The sequence below is a fragment of the Ursus americanus genome, chromosome 1, assembly GCF_024610735.1.
Source record: "Ursus americanus isolate L20-20 chromosome 1, mUrsAme1.1.p, whole genome shotgun sequence".
NCBI lineage: Eukaryota > Metazoa > Chordata > Mammalia > Carnivora > Ursidae > Ursus > Ursus americanus.
In genome coordinates this window covers 58,053,351-58,071,150 of record NC_142127.1, presented here as the reverse complement: position 1 = coordinate 58,071,150, position 17,800 = coordinate 58,053,351, and the positions used below count along the sequence as shown (strand labels likewise).

The window sequence follows — 17,800 nt, the reverse complement described above, 5'->3', positions numbered from 1 at the left end:
GAGCCAAGATGTGGAGCATGGGACAGGGTGGGGGGTCCCAGATACTCTGCTCAAGGGGCCCCCTGGCAGGACAGTGGGTAGCTAAAGTGGACTTGGACTGGGGCGGTCCTGGAGCTCTCCACAGTGAAGGTACCCTGGCAGGACAGCTGAAACTGAAGTGGGTGCAAGCTAGGGTGACCTGGGGTGCTCTGCACAGGGGGTGTCCTGGCAGGGTAGCTGGAACTGAGGTGGGCATGCGTTGGAGTTTCCCAGGGTGCTCTGTGCAGGGAGCACCCTGGCTGGGCAGCTAGAGTTGAAGCAGGGGTCAGCTAAGATGTCCTGGAGCACTTCTGTGTCAGGGGATACCCTAGCAAGCTGTCTGAAGTTATGGTGGTATGGGCCTGGACTGTTCTGGGTGCTTTGTGTCTGTGTCACCTTTGTGTGATGGCTGGAGCTATAGTGAGTGCTGACCAGGCATGTCCCAGTGGTGGGATGGCTGGGGCTGGCATGGGCTAGGGGCCCAGGGCTCACTTAGGTACTTAGGTGGTAGGCGGGCTTGGGTGCTCAGATCCTGTTCCCATCCACATTACGAAGGTCAAGGGGAAAAACAAACCATGGTGCTTACCTGCTCCTTCAGCCCAGAAAGTTCCAGCAGCTCCTCCATAATACAGCAGGGTTCTAGGGCTTATTCCTTGATGTTCTAGTTGATCTTTTAAACAGCGGCTTTTTGTTTGTTTGTTTGTTTGTTTGTTTGTTTACTATCAAGCAAGGAGGAGTATAAATCGTGGTGCTCACCAGCCCCTCCAACCCAGGGTGAGTTTCCGCAGCTCTCTTGACATTTGGACATTTGGCAGGGTTCGAGGGCTGGGTCTTTTATATACTAGTTGCTTTTTAAAGCCAGGGCTTTTTTTCTGTGCCCCAGAGCAGAGGGATCTGGTCTCTGTACTACCCCTCCCCCCTGCAGTTCAGTGTCAGGGGTAGGAGTTCTTTTGGTTACTGTTTCATCATCTCTCCTGTCATTTTCTTATTGTGCAGAAGCTGTTCAGATAGCTCTTAGTTCTTCTTCAGAGGAGGAATTGGTCTATAAATAGGTGTAGATTTGGTGTGTCTGAGTTCAAGGTGTTCCTACATCTCCATCTCGTAGTAGACCTCTCTGAATTTTTAATTGGAGAAAGTGGTGTAGTGAAATAGGTCTACTCTATAGCATCTTCCAAAATGAATAATTCATTGTATGAAGATAATAATCTGATAAAAATAAATGGGTGATGTAATTGGTTGAAATTTCTTTTTCTTTGCTCCTCTTTCTCTTCGTTCTTGCTTTATCTCTAGTCTTGACTACTTTGTTATTAAAATATTGAAGTATTGGGGTTGACTATTTTTGGCAATAGGTGATTCTTTCTACTAATTGCAGTTGAGCCTGTCTCACCTGTTAGAGATGTTCACATTGGTGGGCTGCATGTGAGTTCAGAAGTTACTGGATTTATTTGAGTAGACTATAGCCTTGAAATTATTTTCATGTGTGTGTAAAGATGTGCATCAATAAACTTTTGCTGATAGTGAAATGAAGTTAATGAATTTTCACATAAATCTCCTAATATAAAATATCTCTATTTCTGCACCCTGCTGGGAAGTTGTCGTATCTCGTGTGTGAAAGGCTTTACCATCCCTGTTACATATTAACTGGGCATAGTTTAATATTAATAGCGCCTGAGAATTGTGGTTAATTGAGGTCTTTATTTCCTGTGTTTGGGTTTTATTTTTGCAACAATTTGGTTGCTTTTTTGTATAAAACAGTTGTGAGTATACCCAATACTATAACAAGGTTCTGGGCTCTTAACTTTGATGAACACCATGCCATTTCCATCATGCTGCACTCAAAACAGCACAGATGTGAGTCTGGGAGTGGCGTCCCCGCTGCTCTCACGAGCCTTTGTTTGGAGAACACTCTGATTAACCCCCACCCTTCATGGTTCATTGACTCACTGATAGATCAAGTTTAAACTAGTACATATTAGCACATTTGTTACTAACAGAGGAACAGTTGGCCATTCTGTTTTGCATTGCTGGTTCGTTGCAAACTGGCGTGCTAAAAAGGTCTATACTCTAGAGTATGAATTGAGAGGTTACAGGAGGACTGAGAGCCAAGTCAGTTGCATATTAATATTGAATCATGCCTATATTTTAATCTTGGATTATCTATTTGGGGAATGCTTATACTATTGTGAAATTATGAATAAATAATTATTATCAGATTGAGATTTTTTTTTTCCCAAGGAGTTCAGGGGATTTACGTGTCTCAATATAGCTTTCATATTAAATAGTTTGTCATAATTGAGAGAAGAGCAAGGCCATAACCTGCCTGATGCTTTGTGTTGCACTCTTAAAATGTTTTCCAGAGTTCTTTGTAGCTAGTGATTTTACGCGGATCTTCACAGTGTGCTACATTTCTGCATTACATATTCTTGATTCATCAGAAGGACTAGAATGTACATGTCTGTTTTCTCATGGAAAAAATTAAACTCTCCTTTTTATTTAACTGTTTTTCAATAAGTTAATTTAATTTCTTTAACCTTGAACTTTGTCCTCTTTCTTTGTAAGTAGTTTTCAAAGTCTTCAAATGCTTTTATTATTGTTACGGTTATTTTTATGGAAGAGAGTTTTACCAAATCCTTTGGCAGTCTTAACTGGTGACTTTGGTCTTGGCTCCATCATCACTCTCTGGCGCCACTCCTTGGCCAGCTACTTCTTGCATTTTTCTCTCTCTCTGTGGGATGATAAAGCACAAGTGCCCTGAGGGCGAGAAGGGCCTCTGAGCCCAGCCTCAGATAAGACAGCGGAGGCTGCTTTTCAAAACCAACTAGTGCCATGTCTAGTTTTAGAAGACAGTGGAAAGTAATGGGAAGGGGAGCCATATGGATATATAGGGGGGAAATGGTCCAAACAGAACAGTATGTAAAACGTTGAACAAGAAAGTCATGTGCAGAGATTAGCAGGGAGTTAAAGAGGTGGAAAGTGAGGTCCCAGGGGCAGCTAGTAGAGCATGAAGGCTCTTGCAAGCTTTGTGTGGTTTTTTTACTTTTATTTTGAGAAAAATGGTGGCCATTTGGGAGTTTTAAGCAAAGGAGTGACATGATATAACTTTTAAAGTGAATATTCTGGCTGTTAAGTAGAGAACACACTCTGAGTTATGGGGAAGGATTGAGGCAGGAAACAGTTAAGTGGAAATTGGTATAATCCAGGCAAAAGGTAGTGATTTAAATTAAAGAGGGAACAAGACAGGTAGTGGAAAGTGATTAGACTTTGGGTTTGCTTTTGAAGATAGAGCTTTCTGTATTTATTGACTTGGTGGGTATGGGGGATATTAAGAGAGAAAAAGTCAATGATGACAGCAAGATTTTTTTTTATCCTATTAAGGAAAATGTCAAATAATATAGAACATATAAAAATATTATAATGGACACCTATATTGCCATCACCCATATTTTATAGTTCTTAACGTTTCTCCATATGTTTTAACACTTTATTCTGTCAGTTTGTTTTAAACTATATACATCATGACATTTCTCCCAGAAATACTCCAGTGTGCATCTCTACAAAAAGATGTTTTACAAATAGCCAAATATCATTACCGAATGAATGAACAATGGTTGCTTATCATCATTAAATACCTGGTCCACACTGAAATTTTCCCCATGTTTTCCAAAATGTCTTTTATAGCTGACTTGTACCAACTAGTGTCCAGTTAAGAATCATTCATCAAATTAAGCATATTAAACTACAACACTAAAACAGTCACCTCATTTTTAAAATTCTGACACTGATTTGTGGAAGAGGTGAGGTTGTCCTGTAGAAATTTTAGTGTGCCTAAGGGACGCTTAGAAAGCCTATTTAAATATAGATATTGTCCCCCATTGCAAAACATTCTGATTCAGTGGGTCTGGTGTGGCCCTTTCTACTGAACTTCTGGGTGATGCTAGGTTGTCATTTTGAAGACCACCTTTTGAGCAGTACTGTTGTACCACTGTCTGATTGTTTCTTCATGGTATCATTTAACTTGTTCTTCTATTCTTTTTATTCCCTATAAACTGGATTTCTAATCTAAAGGCTTAATTAGGTTCATATTGTGCAAGAATACTTCATAAGTGGTACTGGGTACTTCATATTTCATTATCTCAGGTGGTATGTAATGTCTGACTATCCTACAGTTAGTGTGGATAAGATAGATTCCCCAAGGCTAAGATTGATCCCAGAGTCAAAGAGGTGACAGCTTGATCTCTCCGTTGTAACTTTTTTTTTTTTTGACAGAGAGAGAGAGAGTGCGCACATGCCAAATGGTGGAGGAGTAGAGGGAGAGGGACAGAGAGAGAATCTTAAGCAGGCTCCATGCCCAGTGCGGAGCCTGATGCAGGGCTCAATGTCACGACCTGAGATCATGACCTGAGCTGAATCCAAGAGTCGGATACTTCACTGACTGAACCCCCCAGGTGCCCCTCCATTGTAATATTTCTATTTGAAACTAGTAGATAATTGTTTAGTGTTACTCAGGGACCAGGGAGAGCATTTAGTTCTCAATAAATATTTTAAAATTTATTATTTTTGCTTGAACTAATTATTTAAGTAAGGGTAGATCATGAAAATTTTTATATTTAATCTTTCTAAATTAGTGTTATTCTTTTATAAAAAGGATGTTTCTTCTTCTGCTGGTACTATTTGGTTACCCATAAACTTGGTACTTACTAAAGAGACAGGATAAGTGCATAATTATTTTTAATTACCAGTTTTCAGAGTAACATTTCTAACTGGAGCAGGTGGAAAGAGGAATTCTTATTTAGTAAAATAGCAAAGACTATGGGTAGACAGACCCCATTTGGTAGGGAAAATCAAAATTTCAGTTTTGAATATGTCAACTTTGAGATGTTTGTTAGATATGTGTATTAGAGTTCAGTTGTATAAAACATGAAATACTCTAGCTAGTTTAAATAAAAAGCTGTATTGTACAGATAATATAATGAAAGGACTAGAGGAGAATGGTCTAGTAAATGAAATAAACTGGTGGCCTGCCATTGTTACTGCATTGCTTTTTTTTTTTTGTCCCCTTTCATATGTGGCATCATGAGATATATATATATTTTTTTAAGATTTTATTTATTTATTTGACAGAGATAGAGACAGCCAGCGAGAGAGGGAACACAAGCAGGGGGAGTGGGAGAGGAAGAAGCAGGCTCCCAGCAGAGGAGCCTGATGTGGGGCTCGATCCCATAACGCCGGGATCACGCCCTGAGCCGAAGGCAGACGCTTAACCGCTGTGCCACCCAGGCGCCCCTAAGATATTTTCTATGACCAGTAAACTAAGGGAAATATATGGGTTCTTCATGATACAATAGAAATGAGCTACTGAAGCATTACACACCCACTCAAGTGTTACTAAAAGATAGAGAAGGAAAATCCCTGTGGTGGGCAGAACTTCAGACAATTGATACTAGTTAGTAAGGAGTGATAGCCAGAGGGATAGATGCATATTAATGCATGGACAGTGGTTAAGAGCTTGCCAAATAGGAACTTGGAAGAAAAAAATTAGAAGGTTGGTGACAAGGATGTATGAGGCAGAAGTAAATAGTCGGTTTTCACAGAATAAGAACAGAATGGCATTTGGTTTATATAAATGCTCACTAAAGATCATTTATTTCATAAGAGGACATAATTAGGCAGGCAAGGTACCCCATTCTATAGATGTCAGTCAGCATCTTTTAAAAGCAACCGTAGGTGTCTGTGTGGCTCAGTCAGTTAAGTGTCTGCCTTTGGCTCAGGTGATGATCTCAGGGTCCTGGGATGGAGACCTGCATCAGCCTCCTTGCTCCGGGGAGTCTGCTTCTCCCTCTCCCTCTGCTCCCTGCTCATGCTTGCACTCTCTCTCTCAAATAAATGCAATCTTAAAAAAAAAAAAAAATCAACCCTAGGGCTTGCACAATGAACACATAAAGTGGCCTTCATGCAGAGATGGGGGAAATATATGGGTTAACAACACTTACTTCTGCTCACCAAGACTGATTTGACTCCTATTATCACTGAGTACTCTACCTGCAAACAGATCAGCCCTGAGCTTGGATATGGCTCTGTATCTTAGAGCAACTGGTCTACCATTTGGTGGCAGGTTTATTACATTGGCGTTCCTCCATTGTGGAAAGTTAGTAGTTAGGTCTCATTGCTATGAATATTTACTTTAGTTATGGATTTGAATTTCCTGTCCACCATGTTACTGACAACACTACCATCTATAACCCTACTAAATATCTTGTTCAGTGAATTTACACTCTGTACTACTTTTGATCAAGGGACTCAATTATATCAAAGAAATGAGGCAATTGGCTGATGAATCATGGGATTTGCTGGTCTTACCATGTTTCCTATTGTATTACATTGTATTCTACCCAGAAGACAAAATTTTGTGAAATTAAAGTAGTTTTTTCAAAAACAGAATACATGGGTCTACAAAGCAAGTAGTGAAGATATAAGCATTACCTCTTAGCTTCACTGCCAAAGACCCACTTATAAAATTTTTATTTCCTGACCCTATAACTCTGAACTCTGCTGATTTAGAGGTATTAGTATGAGAGAAGAATACTTTCACATGGGAACATGACAATGGTTCAATTGACATAGACATTGAGAATTACCTCTCTACATTATTGAACCATATGACTGAACCAACAAATGGAAAAATAATAATAATGAAGTAGTTATGCTGGCAAAGGTGATCAGTTCTAATTATCCGGGGGAAATAGTGTTGCTACTACTACTTATAAGAGAATAGTATCTAAACTCGGCAGGCAACGTGGGCTGCCTCCTTGGAGAACGGTGAAGTGAATAAGTCCCTTGTCTAGGAAAGTAAAAATGGCCAAACTGACTCTAGAAGACAAAATCTAAACAGACCAGTTTCTACCAAGGCAACAATTTTCACAGAGATCCCTACCATACCTTTAAGGAACAGGAAACTTTGATTCTATTTAAACTATTGGAGAGCGTAGGGACAAAAAAGGAAAACTCCCAGATTGTACTTATAGAGCTTACATGAAATTGATATCAACATCTGATGATGCAATTCCAAAAAAAAAGGAAAATTATAGATTGGTCTACTTGTGTATGAATGCCAAGCAACTCTTAATAAAGAATAGACGGATATGTTCTCAACATTATAAAAATATCTCATTTTATAGCCTACATGGAGAAACTTGAGGTATTCTCATTAAATTCAAAATATTGCACTGACATATGAATTGATCAGTAGACCTTAGACTAAATGGTTCAGAAGAAATCCAAACATTTTTGGAAATTTAATATATCTAAAGGTGGTATTTGAAAACCGTAAGAGAAAGATTACCAAATGAACGATGTTGGGACAGGTGGATAGTCATCTGGCAAAAGAGTGAAGTCAAATCCCAATTTTATACCTCTACTAAAAGAAATTTTAGGGGCGCCTGAGTGGCTCAGTCTGTTAAGTGTCTGCCTTCCGCTCAGGTCATGGTCCTGGTCCATACTCCCTGCTTGGTGGGGAGTCTGCTTCTCCCTCTGCCCCTCCCCCCTGCTCATGCTCTCTCTTGCGTTCTTGAATAAATAAATATTTAAGAAATTGTTTAAAAAGAAACTTTAGATATGCTTAAATAAAAATGAGAAATAGAGACCATAAAATTATTAGAAGAAAAATATAATGATTTTTTTTTTGGTCACAAAAGGAAACTATTAAATATGACATAAAACCCAGAAACCATAAAAAATGATAAATCTATAGGTGTGTAAAATGAAAACTCAGAAAAAACCAAAAGGATCTTTCTCAGAGAAAATGGCATAAATAAGAATTAAAGACAATTACACAGAAAAGTATTTGTAACTCATATAACAAAAAATTTTCATATTTTAATAGGTTATTAAATAAGGTTTTTAATAGCCTATTTAAATAAAGTTAACCTTACTTAAAAGGTTAATTTTTTTTTCTCCTTCCAAGAATGTGGTGATTTTTATTAAGAATAATTTTGGTTCTAAGAATTCCACCCTCGATGCTGTAATACTGTCATTAAAAAACAATTATACAAGAGCAAATACAAAAAAATGTTAAATTATAGTTTTATGAATAATTAGTTAATGCTATAAACTGACAGTTCATAGAAAAACAAAAGTATCTTTTAAACATTTCAAAGTTTCTCAGCCTCTCTCATAAAAAGAGAAATGTAAATTGAAATTAGCATGAGATACAGTATTTCTTCTCTCACATTGTCAAAGAACAAGAAGTTTGAAAACATTTTGGGTTTATAATGGTGTAAGAAAACAGATACTCTGTTCCTGGTGGAGTGTAAGTTGGTAGTTATAATAAATTGATTACTGACTGTGTGCTGTGCACTTGCTAAGCACTTAAATTTGCTGATTTAATCATCACAATTGCCTTTTGTAGGAAGTACTCTTAGTATCCTCATTTTACAGATGAGGAAATTGAAAAACTGAGAAATTGGACAACTAACCTAAAGTCACACGTTGATAAGTGGAAGAGTCAAGACTTAAGATGAATTATTTTGACTCTAGCACCCATGTTTTGGGGGATCACAACCCTGAATTGTTTCAACAGCAAGTAATTGGGGAATAGGATAAACTCTCAAGGGTGCATACCACTTGATCCAGTAATTCTACTTCCGGAAGTTTGTTCTGCAGTTACATGCAAATAGATGCAAAATGACATTCATTGCAGTAAAGGAAGATTGGAAACAAGCTAAATAATACATCTCCAGGGGACTAATTACATTTTAAAAATTTTTTATTTATTTATTTGACAGAGAGAACACACAGGCGGGGGAGTGGCAGGCAGAGGGAGAAGGAGAAGCAGACTCCTCCCTGAGCAAGGAGCCCAAAGTGGGGCTCGATCCCAGGACCCTGGGATCATGACCCAAGCCAAAGGCAGATGCTTAACTGACTGAGCCATCCAGGTGCCCCTTCAGGAGACTAATTACTTAAATTGAGGTTCATCCATACAAAAATGCTAGTCAGCTTTAAATAAAGTGAGAATCATATCCTATGTAGTGATAATAAATCCTTTCCAAAATACAGTAAAAGGAAAAAAAAGCAAGATACAGAATAGTGGGTAGGAATGCTGCCATGTATGTAAAAAGCCAAAGATCATATACATGCATTTTTATGTATGAATAGAATATTTCTGGAAGAATTCTTAAAGTGATACCAGTGGTTGTCCCCCAGGAGGGAAACTGGGTATCAAGGAATGAGCTGAAAACAGAGATTTTGAATTTTGTACCATGAAAATGTGTCCATCTGTACAGAAGACAACAGAGCATGTGATTCTCAAATATAAACCATTTACCCTGAGATCACTTTGTGAAGAGTATAACCTAGTGCCTCCCACAGACTTGGGTTTAGATTCGAACACTGGCTGGTCTCCTAAGAGGGACAGGGGCTTTGGAGCTCTTCTGGTTCCAGGCAACATTGCTCCTCCCCCAGCTGTGGCGTGGGCTGGAGGGAAGATAAGTTCTTAGAGCTCTGTGTGCTTGGGGCAAGACCCCACTCCTCACACCCTACTTTCCAACCTCAACTGCTGCAGACAATTCTTTCATACCGTGTCACTCCCTAAGGACCTTCATCAGTTGTGCTGCCATTCCTCTCAGCCTCTCTCTGTGTGCCCTCCAACCCAACACCATCCTTACTGTCCTTAACTCCAGCCACTATCTTAGTCTGCCCTGTGGAATGAATAGTCCATCATGAGCAAAATCTCCTATATTTGCAGCTTCTTTGCCCCAAATCTCCCTTACCTTCTTGTTTTAGTAGAGACCCAGCTCTCCCAGGAGTTTATAGCTTCCCCTACAGTCCTCATGTGGTGGCTGTTTTCTCTGTCCTACATTTCAGACCACTGGTCCTGGAGGTGTTGTCAGTGTCTTGATATCTTTCTTCTCATTGCTATTTTGAGACCATTTTCTTTCCTCTCTTAAAAATCCTCATTTTTGAAGCTCAGTCCATTAGATGCCACTAGTTTAGTGCTACTTGTGGTCCTGTGCAGACTCTGGGTCATTCTTACTCCTCGAAGCATTAGTTTCTGTCTCACTGTCCTTCTCTACAACACTACTGCTGCCGTAATTCTGTTTTCGTCGATGTTCTTTCAGTTTTTAGCTTCTTTTCCTTCAAAGATCTTGATCTTACACTTCATTCACCTCCCATAATCATACTTTTAGAGAAGTGGTTCTCAAAGTGTGATCTCTGGACCAACGTTATCAACATCACCTGGTAACTTGTTATAAATAAGTTCTCAGATCCCAGATTAGTGAGTCAAAAATTCCTGGGTCTGGGACCCAGAAATTTGTGTTTAATGAAGCCCTTCAGATGATTCTGCTGAATATGAAGTTCATCGGGTTTTATTATTACCAATAATTCAATATCACTTTGAAACATCCTACCGTTCATGTGCATATTGGCTTCTGTCTTTCTAACTTAATTGATCTACTCTCTCAACTCCTAAAATTGTTCACCCCCCACCTTGAGACCACAATTAATTGATTCTACCACTTTTTCATTAGTTCTTAACCCTTCTTATGTTGTCACTTTCCCCTTATCCAGCCATAATTTGACTACTCTTTGTTCTCTTTCACATAACACATCTAAAGAGTAGACAAATCTTGTCAGCTCTACCTTCAAAATATATCTGGAATCTAGCTTTTCTTATAATCTCCGCTTTACTCAATCCAAGCACAATTATTTACCACCTGGAATATTGCAACTGTTCTTCCTTTGTCTCTTCTTGTACCTACAGCATCTGCTTTCCACACACAGGCTTGACTGATCCATTTAACATCCAGGGTTATTTTGCTGTGCTGCTCAAAAATCACCATGTTTCTCCTCTCGGAACAAAAGCCAAAGTCCTTGTAAATGCCTGTGAGTGATCTGATTTCTCTGTCCAGGAAGTCATTTCTTCTACCTTTGTCCTCTTCCTCTCTCACTGTGAGGTTTTGTTTTATCTTTAGAACTTATTACCACTTAACATACTCTGAATTAGTATTTCTGTCTCCTGCCATTAAAATGGAAGCTTCATGAAGGCAGAAGCTTGCTTGTTCACTGATAGAGCCTCAGCTTCTAGAACTCTGTCTGGAAAATAGTATGCATGCAGTTATTTGTAAATAAATGAATGGACGCCATTACTATCTATATGGCTGCAGGCTAACAGTACCCTTTTATTCATCCATCAAATATTTGACCATCTATTATATGCCGTGTACTAAGAAGATAGAATATGGAGAAAAACCCCAGAGTTTCAAGTCTAATGTATAAGTACAAATGATAAATAGATATAAAATTATAATAGTGTAAGAATCAAGATTGGAAAGTGTATGGACCTGTAAGAACAAATGATTAGGGGGCAATGACCTAGCTAAGGTCACAAAGCCAAGGAGGCCATAGAAGTCTTTCCCAAGGAAGTGATGACTGAGGTGAGATCAAAACAGAGTAAAGGTTAGTTGGACAAAGTGGCTATGGTGGCAGCAAGCGTAGGTGGGCAGACAGGGCAGAGTTGGTGCAATGGCACTGTGGTAGAGGGAGCATGGTATGTACAAGGGGCTGAATAAAGTAGAGACTTGAGGAGGGAGCCTGAGAGAAGAGGTTGGAGACTTACTAATTACATCTCTTTGTTCTACTCAATGATGAACATCTTTAACAAAATCTTGCTTCATTCAATAGAAATCCCCCTTCTGATCTCTAAATAGGTATCAAATTGCTACCTAATTTTTATATACTTAGACTCTAGCTTCATAATCATCAAATTAAGATCACCCAAAAGGAAAAGATAAATGAGAAAATGAATACATGCCCTGGTGAAAAATTGGCTTTGTTGATTTATGTTTTAAAAGAGCTCAATTTATCAGGATGTCTAAGGAATGGAACATTCTGATTAATTTATGTAGTTTCTTTTGCCGTTGTTGTAACTGAGGCTTAAGAATAAAATTAATTTGCTTAAATCTTTTTAGAAAATCTTGAATAGTTTTAGCTCTTTCCTAAGGGGATTGTTTCACAAAGGTTGAATGGGACATATAGCGTATACTTTTATACCTGTATATTTAAAGGCTGTAAGCCTTCAGCTACAATGTGCTTATCCTCATAAGGCCCAAATGACTGTTTCTTATTTCCAAAGACTTTTATTACCTGACAGTCATAATATAGGAAGAGGGGCAAATGAAAGTTCGTTTTCATGATAACATTTGAGGACTACCATTTGCTACCTAGACACTTTCCATGCTGGGACTGCCTCTGCCTAAGAAATGAAATAGGGTCTTTCAATAAATATGCTGAGTAAGGTGAACTTAATTTGGATATTTAATCTGAGTCTTGGCCTCTGAAGTTTAGAACAAGTTTCTCGTCTTTGTAGTGTCCTAATGAAAGTGAGCCCTAGATTTATCTGCTTAGTCCTTCCTGGTTAAAGGATAGTAGTCCTGTCCCTTCTGGCAGTTTTTTTTCACCTGATCCAGAATCATACGTTGCATTAGTTGTCCTCTCTTTAGCCTCCTTTAATCAGAACTAGGTCCTCAACTTTCTTTCACAGTATTGACAGTTTTTAAGAGTTTTAGGCAGTTACTTTGAGAATGCCCCCTCAACGAGGGTTCGTCTGAGTGTTCCATCATTGATCCGCATTACACACTATGGACAGGGGTTACCACGGAAGTGCTGTGTCCTTGGTGCTGTGTATCACATGTCACAAGGTATCACGAGGCTTCTGTGTCCATTTGTATGTGAAGGTTATGCTCAACTCTGATCGCTTGACTAGGGCAGTGTCTGCCTGATTTCCCCGTTGTAAACGTCCCTTGTTACCTTTTGTAATGAGAAAAATAAAGAGAGACAGAGTTCAAGAATAAGTAAGTATTTTGTTCCCCAGCTGACTGTCCCTGATGGTTTTACCATCCGCTGCCAATTTTTGCCTGAATCCATTAATGGATGAAAATAGTGATTTTCTAACCCTGTCATTTCTTCCATATTTATTAGTTGTCATTCTACGATAAAACAGAGTTTTTCCTTCTCCCCATTAGTATGATATAGTCTTTACTCCATTTCGTATTGTCCCGGGTTTGGCAATAGGAGTTCCAAGATATTGGGTCTTTCATTAGTTTTTTTTTTTTAATATATAAATGATATAAAAATAGTTAACAAAGGCACACGGAATAAAGCAGGAATGAGAAGCCCAAGAGGTGAATTCTGTTGGTGATTAGGAAAGTCTTTAGTGAGGGAGTGGTGTTGAGTGAGGTTTAAAAAAGTGGCAGAATTTGGGGCACCTGACTGGCTCGGTCCCTAGAGCATGCAGACTTTTGATCGTAGGGTTGTGAGTTCAAGCCCCATGTTGGGCATGGGGCCTACTTGAGAAGAAAAACAAAAAGTAGTAGAATTTTCACAGAAATGGTGGTAAGGTGGAATGGAAAGAAAAACTGTCTGAAAAACTGAAAGAAAAAGCTCCTGGGTGACTCAGTCAGTTATGTATCTGTTTTCGGCTCAGGTCATGATCCCAGGGTCCTGGGATCGAGCCCTGCATCAGGCTCCCTGCTCTTCCCTCTCCTCCTTGCTCATTCATTCTCTCTTTCTCTCTCTCTCTCTCCCTCTCTCGCTATCTCTGTCTCTCAAATAAAATCTTAAAAAAAAAAAACAAAACTGAGGGAAGGAGAGCCTGGCTTATCTGGTATTTGGCAGGTAATTCCGTAGTTTCAGAGCATGATGGGGACGTGGAAATGGAACAGAAAAACCTCTGCACTTACTGAGCTTCGTGCTGGACTCCGCTTAGAATTTCCTCCCCTGCCCCTCTCCTGCGGTCTGGCTGAGAGGGAGGGCTCAGATGAGGTGTGAGGAAGGAGGGAGTTCTAAGTGAAAACCACGTGAGCCAGAAGCCTGGCTCAAATACTCCCTTTTCCTGATCCCAGGTGAGAATCCGCTAGCCCCCTTTTCATACACTCCCAAGGCGACTGGTGCCTCTCCATTAACAAGTCTATTTTGTGCTGATTCTATGTGTTGGATACATCTTCCTCCTTTAAAGAACAAACCACGTGTTACTTGTTTTGCTCTGGTACTCCACACAAACGCTCAGTAGATGTTTCTGGAACATACGTGAGGGAGGATGAGCTCGGAGAGGAGAGGTTGGAGTTGGTTGGGGAAGGGCTCTGAGTATCCTTTTAAGGGGTTCAGTCTTGCCCACAGGCAGTGGGGAGCCCTGACAGCTCTTGGATGGGGCGGGCCTGATGGAGGTGTGACATGGAGGTCACGGAAGGGGAAGAACAGGGAGATGCCAGGATGCCCCGCAGGAGCCCGGAGGAGCCACGGTGCGACGGCCAGGAAGGACAGAAGGCATGGAAACAAATAGTTACCACCTCACGAATCTGGACACTTGTTTAAAGGGGGGAATCGGAAGGAAAATAGGAACTGAGCAAGGTTTTGAGATTTTTAAGACTGGGTGTTAAGGAGACTGCCAGAGGCCTCTTAGCAAAATAACAAGCCCAGGGACAATGACAGAGCCCAGGCAGTTCAGCATGGTCCTGTCTGCCTCATCCAGCACTCTCCGGAATTCAAAACTGTGTGTGCTGTTGAAGGATGGTATCATATCAAATACGATGAGAAATGACGTATCGTCTCTGCTTGAGGCACAAAAACATGTTGGTGTAAGGGACTTTTTCCATTTGGCTTTAGGAATGGTTTTATTAAAAGCAGATGCTAGGAGCTATTTTTTTTTTAACCTTGAAACGTGGCCCTATGACAGCAGCTGACCTTGGAAGAGATGGTGGTTAGCGTTCTCTTGGCTCCTCTGTCCCTCCTGCACCTTCCTAACAGAACATTTTCTTTGCACCTGCTCCAACGGGGTTCTAAGTGATAAGCATCTTGCAAGCCCAGAAAATTGTAGTATCAAATCTCAGCCCCAACTGTGAGGCAGCACTCTCATCGAATCCCTGCTGAGAGGCTTTCTTTCCCAATTCCCCAGGGAGGAGGCCTTTCTCCCCTGGCCCCTTTTCAGGCTTGAACTTTGACCTAAACCTCTTTTTAGCTCCCAGCATGCATTGCTCTGGCTGCTGGCCCTGACCCAGCCCTGTGGGCTCTGCTCCACCCTGGGCTCATCCACACGTCAGGCCTGGGTAGCCCTGGGGTCACTGGAGAGCCCAATTCTAATAATGAGCATATTTATCTTAGGAGAGGAAGTAAACCTTTCTGTTCTTTGCAGCTTATTGCTTCCCCCCCCCCGAAATAAATGCTAATGGATCATTTGATATATTATCTATGATTTGGTAAATATACATGAATGTTGCCTAATAATATTTACAGAGTTGCTTTCATCCACATTTTCCTTCATAAATGAAATGCTTTTTTATAACTCATGATTAAAGAGGGATATCCCTCTTTAACTGCTAGGAAAATGTAAATGTTTTAAGATACTGCTGTGTTTGGGAAAACTCTTATAAGAATTTCAAACAAAAACAGTAAATACTATTTAAATAGATGTCTAACATTCTAACTGGACTTAGTGTATGCTTTTAAAGGGAAAGAAAAAAAATGCTGATGAAGATTGTATAATTTTGTCTTTGTGTTTTCCTCTTAGGTTTTTCAAATAGACCAAAGTCATTAAAAGTAATTCTCAACCCCCAAAGCCACAAAAAAGAAGCTACCCAGGTCTATTCTGAGAAGGTTGAACCACTGTTGAGGATTGCAGGAATAAAGACTGACGTTACAAGTAAGTCATTTTCAGAACATAATTTTGCCGTAAAAAAATCATACGTAAGGAAGCAAGACAATCTGTATTTGTTCTTAAACCAAATTGAGGAAACTGCTTGTAGTCTCTAAAGCTGTTTTATGCGCTCCCATGGCCAACTACAGCTGACTCCAGGATTACCACTTATTTTGTTTCTTTCTTGTGTTATTTTTATTAGGATGTCAGTATTTTCTTTAGATCTTTTTTCAGACTTTAAAAATTATTAGGAATCATTTCAAAGGGAGCTGCACACTTTTTGATATCTTCATTGAGATGTTGGCTATTTACACATTATTTCTGCAGTTTGGCAAGCAATTGATTTTTGCTCACTTAAATGTTTGAGGTCTTTCCATGGAATCCTCCATTAGGTGGTTTTTGTTCTGACTCTGACCCCTGCTGGTTAGGTCAAAACTAAGCACGTAACTGCTGGTTTAGATGACTTCAGAGAAGCCAGTAGCTTAAATTCATTGTCTAAAATAAGAAAGGTGCTTCGGTTTGTGCTGAGGAAAATAGAAATTTGCCAATGCGAAAGTTAATAGAAAGAAGATTAGCAAAATCCTTTTCAATTTTTTGAATTTGGTGACCAAATTCCTTTGTTTCCTCCGAGACTGGTTTTTCCCATGGGGGTGGACTGAGAAGGAGGGTTGATGTTATCAAAAATCACAACCGCAGTTTGTCTGATCTTATTTCTACGTAGCTTCACTAACAGGGCAAATGTGTAGTAAGTTTAAGTTAATGAAGAGTATTGCATAATAAACCTGTTGAGAAGACAAAGCCAGAGTGTACCTAGTCCCATTTATAAATTCTTGGGGGAGGGATTTAGAGTGACGATTTTGCTGAGCTGAAACCGAGGGAGATGGGTCTCACAATATAAGATTTGATGCCCTCACCGCATGACTTGATGGATTGAGGTAGACGAAGTTCCTTAAAAAAATTTTTTTTTAAAGATTTTTATTCACTTGACAGAACACAAGCAGGGGAGTGGGGGAGGGGGGTGGAGGAGAAGCAGGCTCCCTGCTGAGGACCATCCCAGGACCCTGGGATCATGACCTGAGCTGAAGGCAGAGGCTTAACCGATTGAGCCTCCCAAGCACCCCTAATTTTTTTTTTTTAACAAAAAGTTCAGCTACCCCAAAAGACATCTATTAAAGTGGAAGTTCAAGAGATACTATCATGAAAACTTCAGGAGGAATTTCTGACTAAAATAAAATTGTAGTAAGAAGTTAATCTTTTACCTTTGTGAATTTTGGTTTTACTTAAATGTAGTTTAAAAGGACAAGAAACAATTCCTGTCTATCATTCCTTCCCACTGAAGATTCTCAACGATGGGTGGGACAAAAAAGTGTGAAATTCTTATTAGGATGAGACAATTAAAAGTTGAATAAACTTATAGGCAAACTTAATAATATTATTTTGTTGCATGATTTAATGTCCAAACAGTTTTATGTAGATACTACTATATATCTTTCGGTTCAGGAAACTCTTGTAGAGTGCTTTGTGTTCAACACTGTGCAGAAGATGCATAAGTTATCACCCTGCTCTTGTGGGGCTTTTAGTTTATTGGGGATTCAAAGAAATATAATTGGGATACACACACACACACACACACACACACACACACACACACACACAAGAACTCTGGTATCTCAGAGGGTGATATTTTGATCAGAAGACTCAAAGTATTTGCACTAGACCGTTTTGGAGAGTCAGAGGCAGACATGGTTTTCTGTGCATAAACAGAAGAAGAAAAGTAAGGGAAGGAAGGCAAGCTTGCAAGCACCTACAAGTGGGGTGTGTGTGGGGGGGTGTGGGGGTGTGTGTGTGTGGGGTGTGTGTGTGGGGGGTGTGTGGGGGTGTGTGTGTGTGGGGTGTGTGTGTGTGGGGGGGGTGTGTATAACCCATAATATCTTCGGAATTCTCTCCTTAATTTGCTTTGGCCTCCTCAGTTTTGACTTCATCTTAAATTCGATCCTTCCATCATCATAAAATTGTTGCCAGTAGATTAGATCCTTCTTCGTTCACATCCAGTGGGATAGGGAGGGGGTGTGTACGGGAGAGATTCGACATGCTCTACTA

General features: G+C 39.8%; 1 protein-coding gene across 1 annotated transcript in view; it reads left to right on the top strand.

Moving 5' to 3' along the window:
* Positions 1-17,800, top strand: part of CERKL (CERK like autophagy regulator) — a 117,555-nt gene that overhangs the window by 63,888 nt on the left and 35,867 nt on the right. Inside the window, exon 3 of the mRNA XM_045806247.2 lies at positions 15,575-15,706. Coding sequence (XP_045662203.1) covers positions 15,575-15,706 — 132 coding nt within the window. The remainder of the gene's footprint in view (positions 1-15,574; positions 15,707-17,800) is intronic.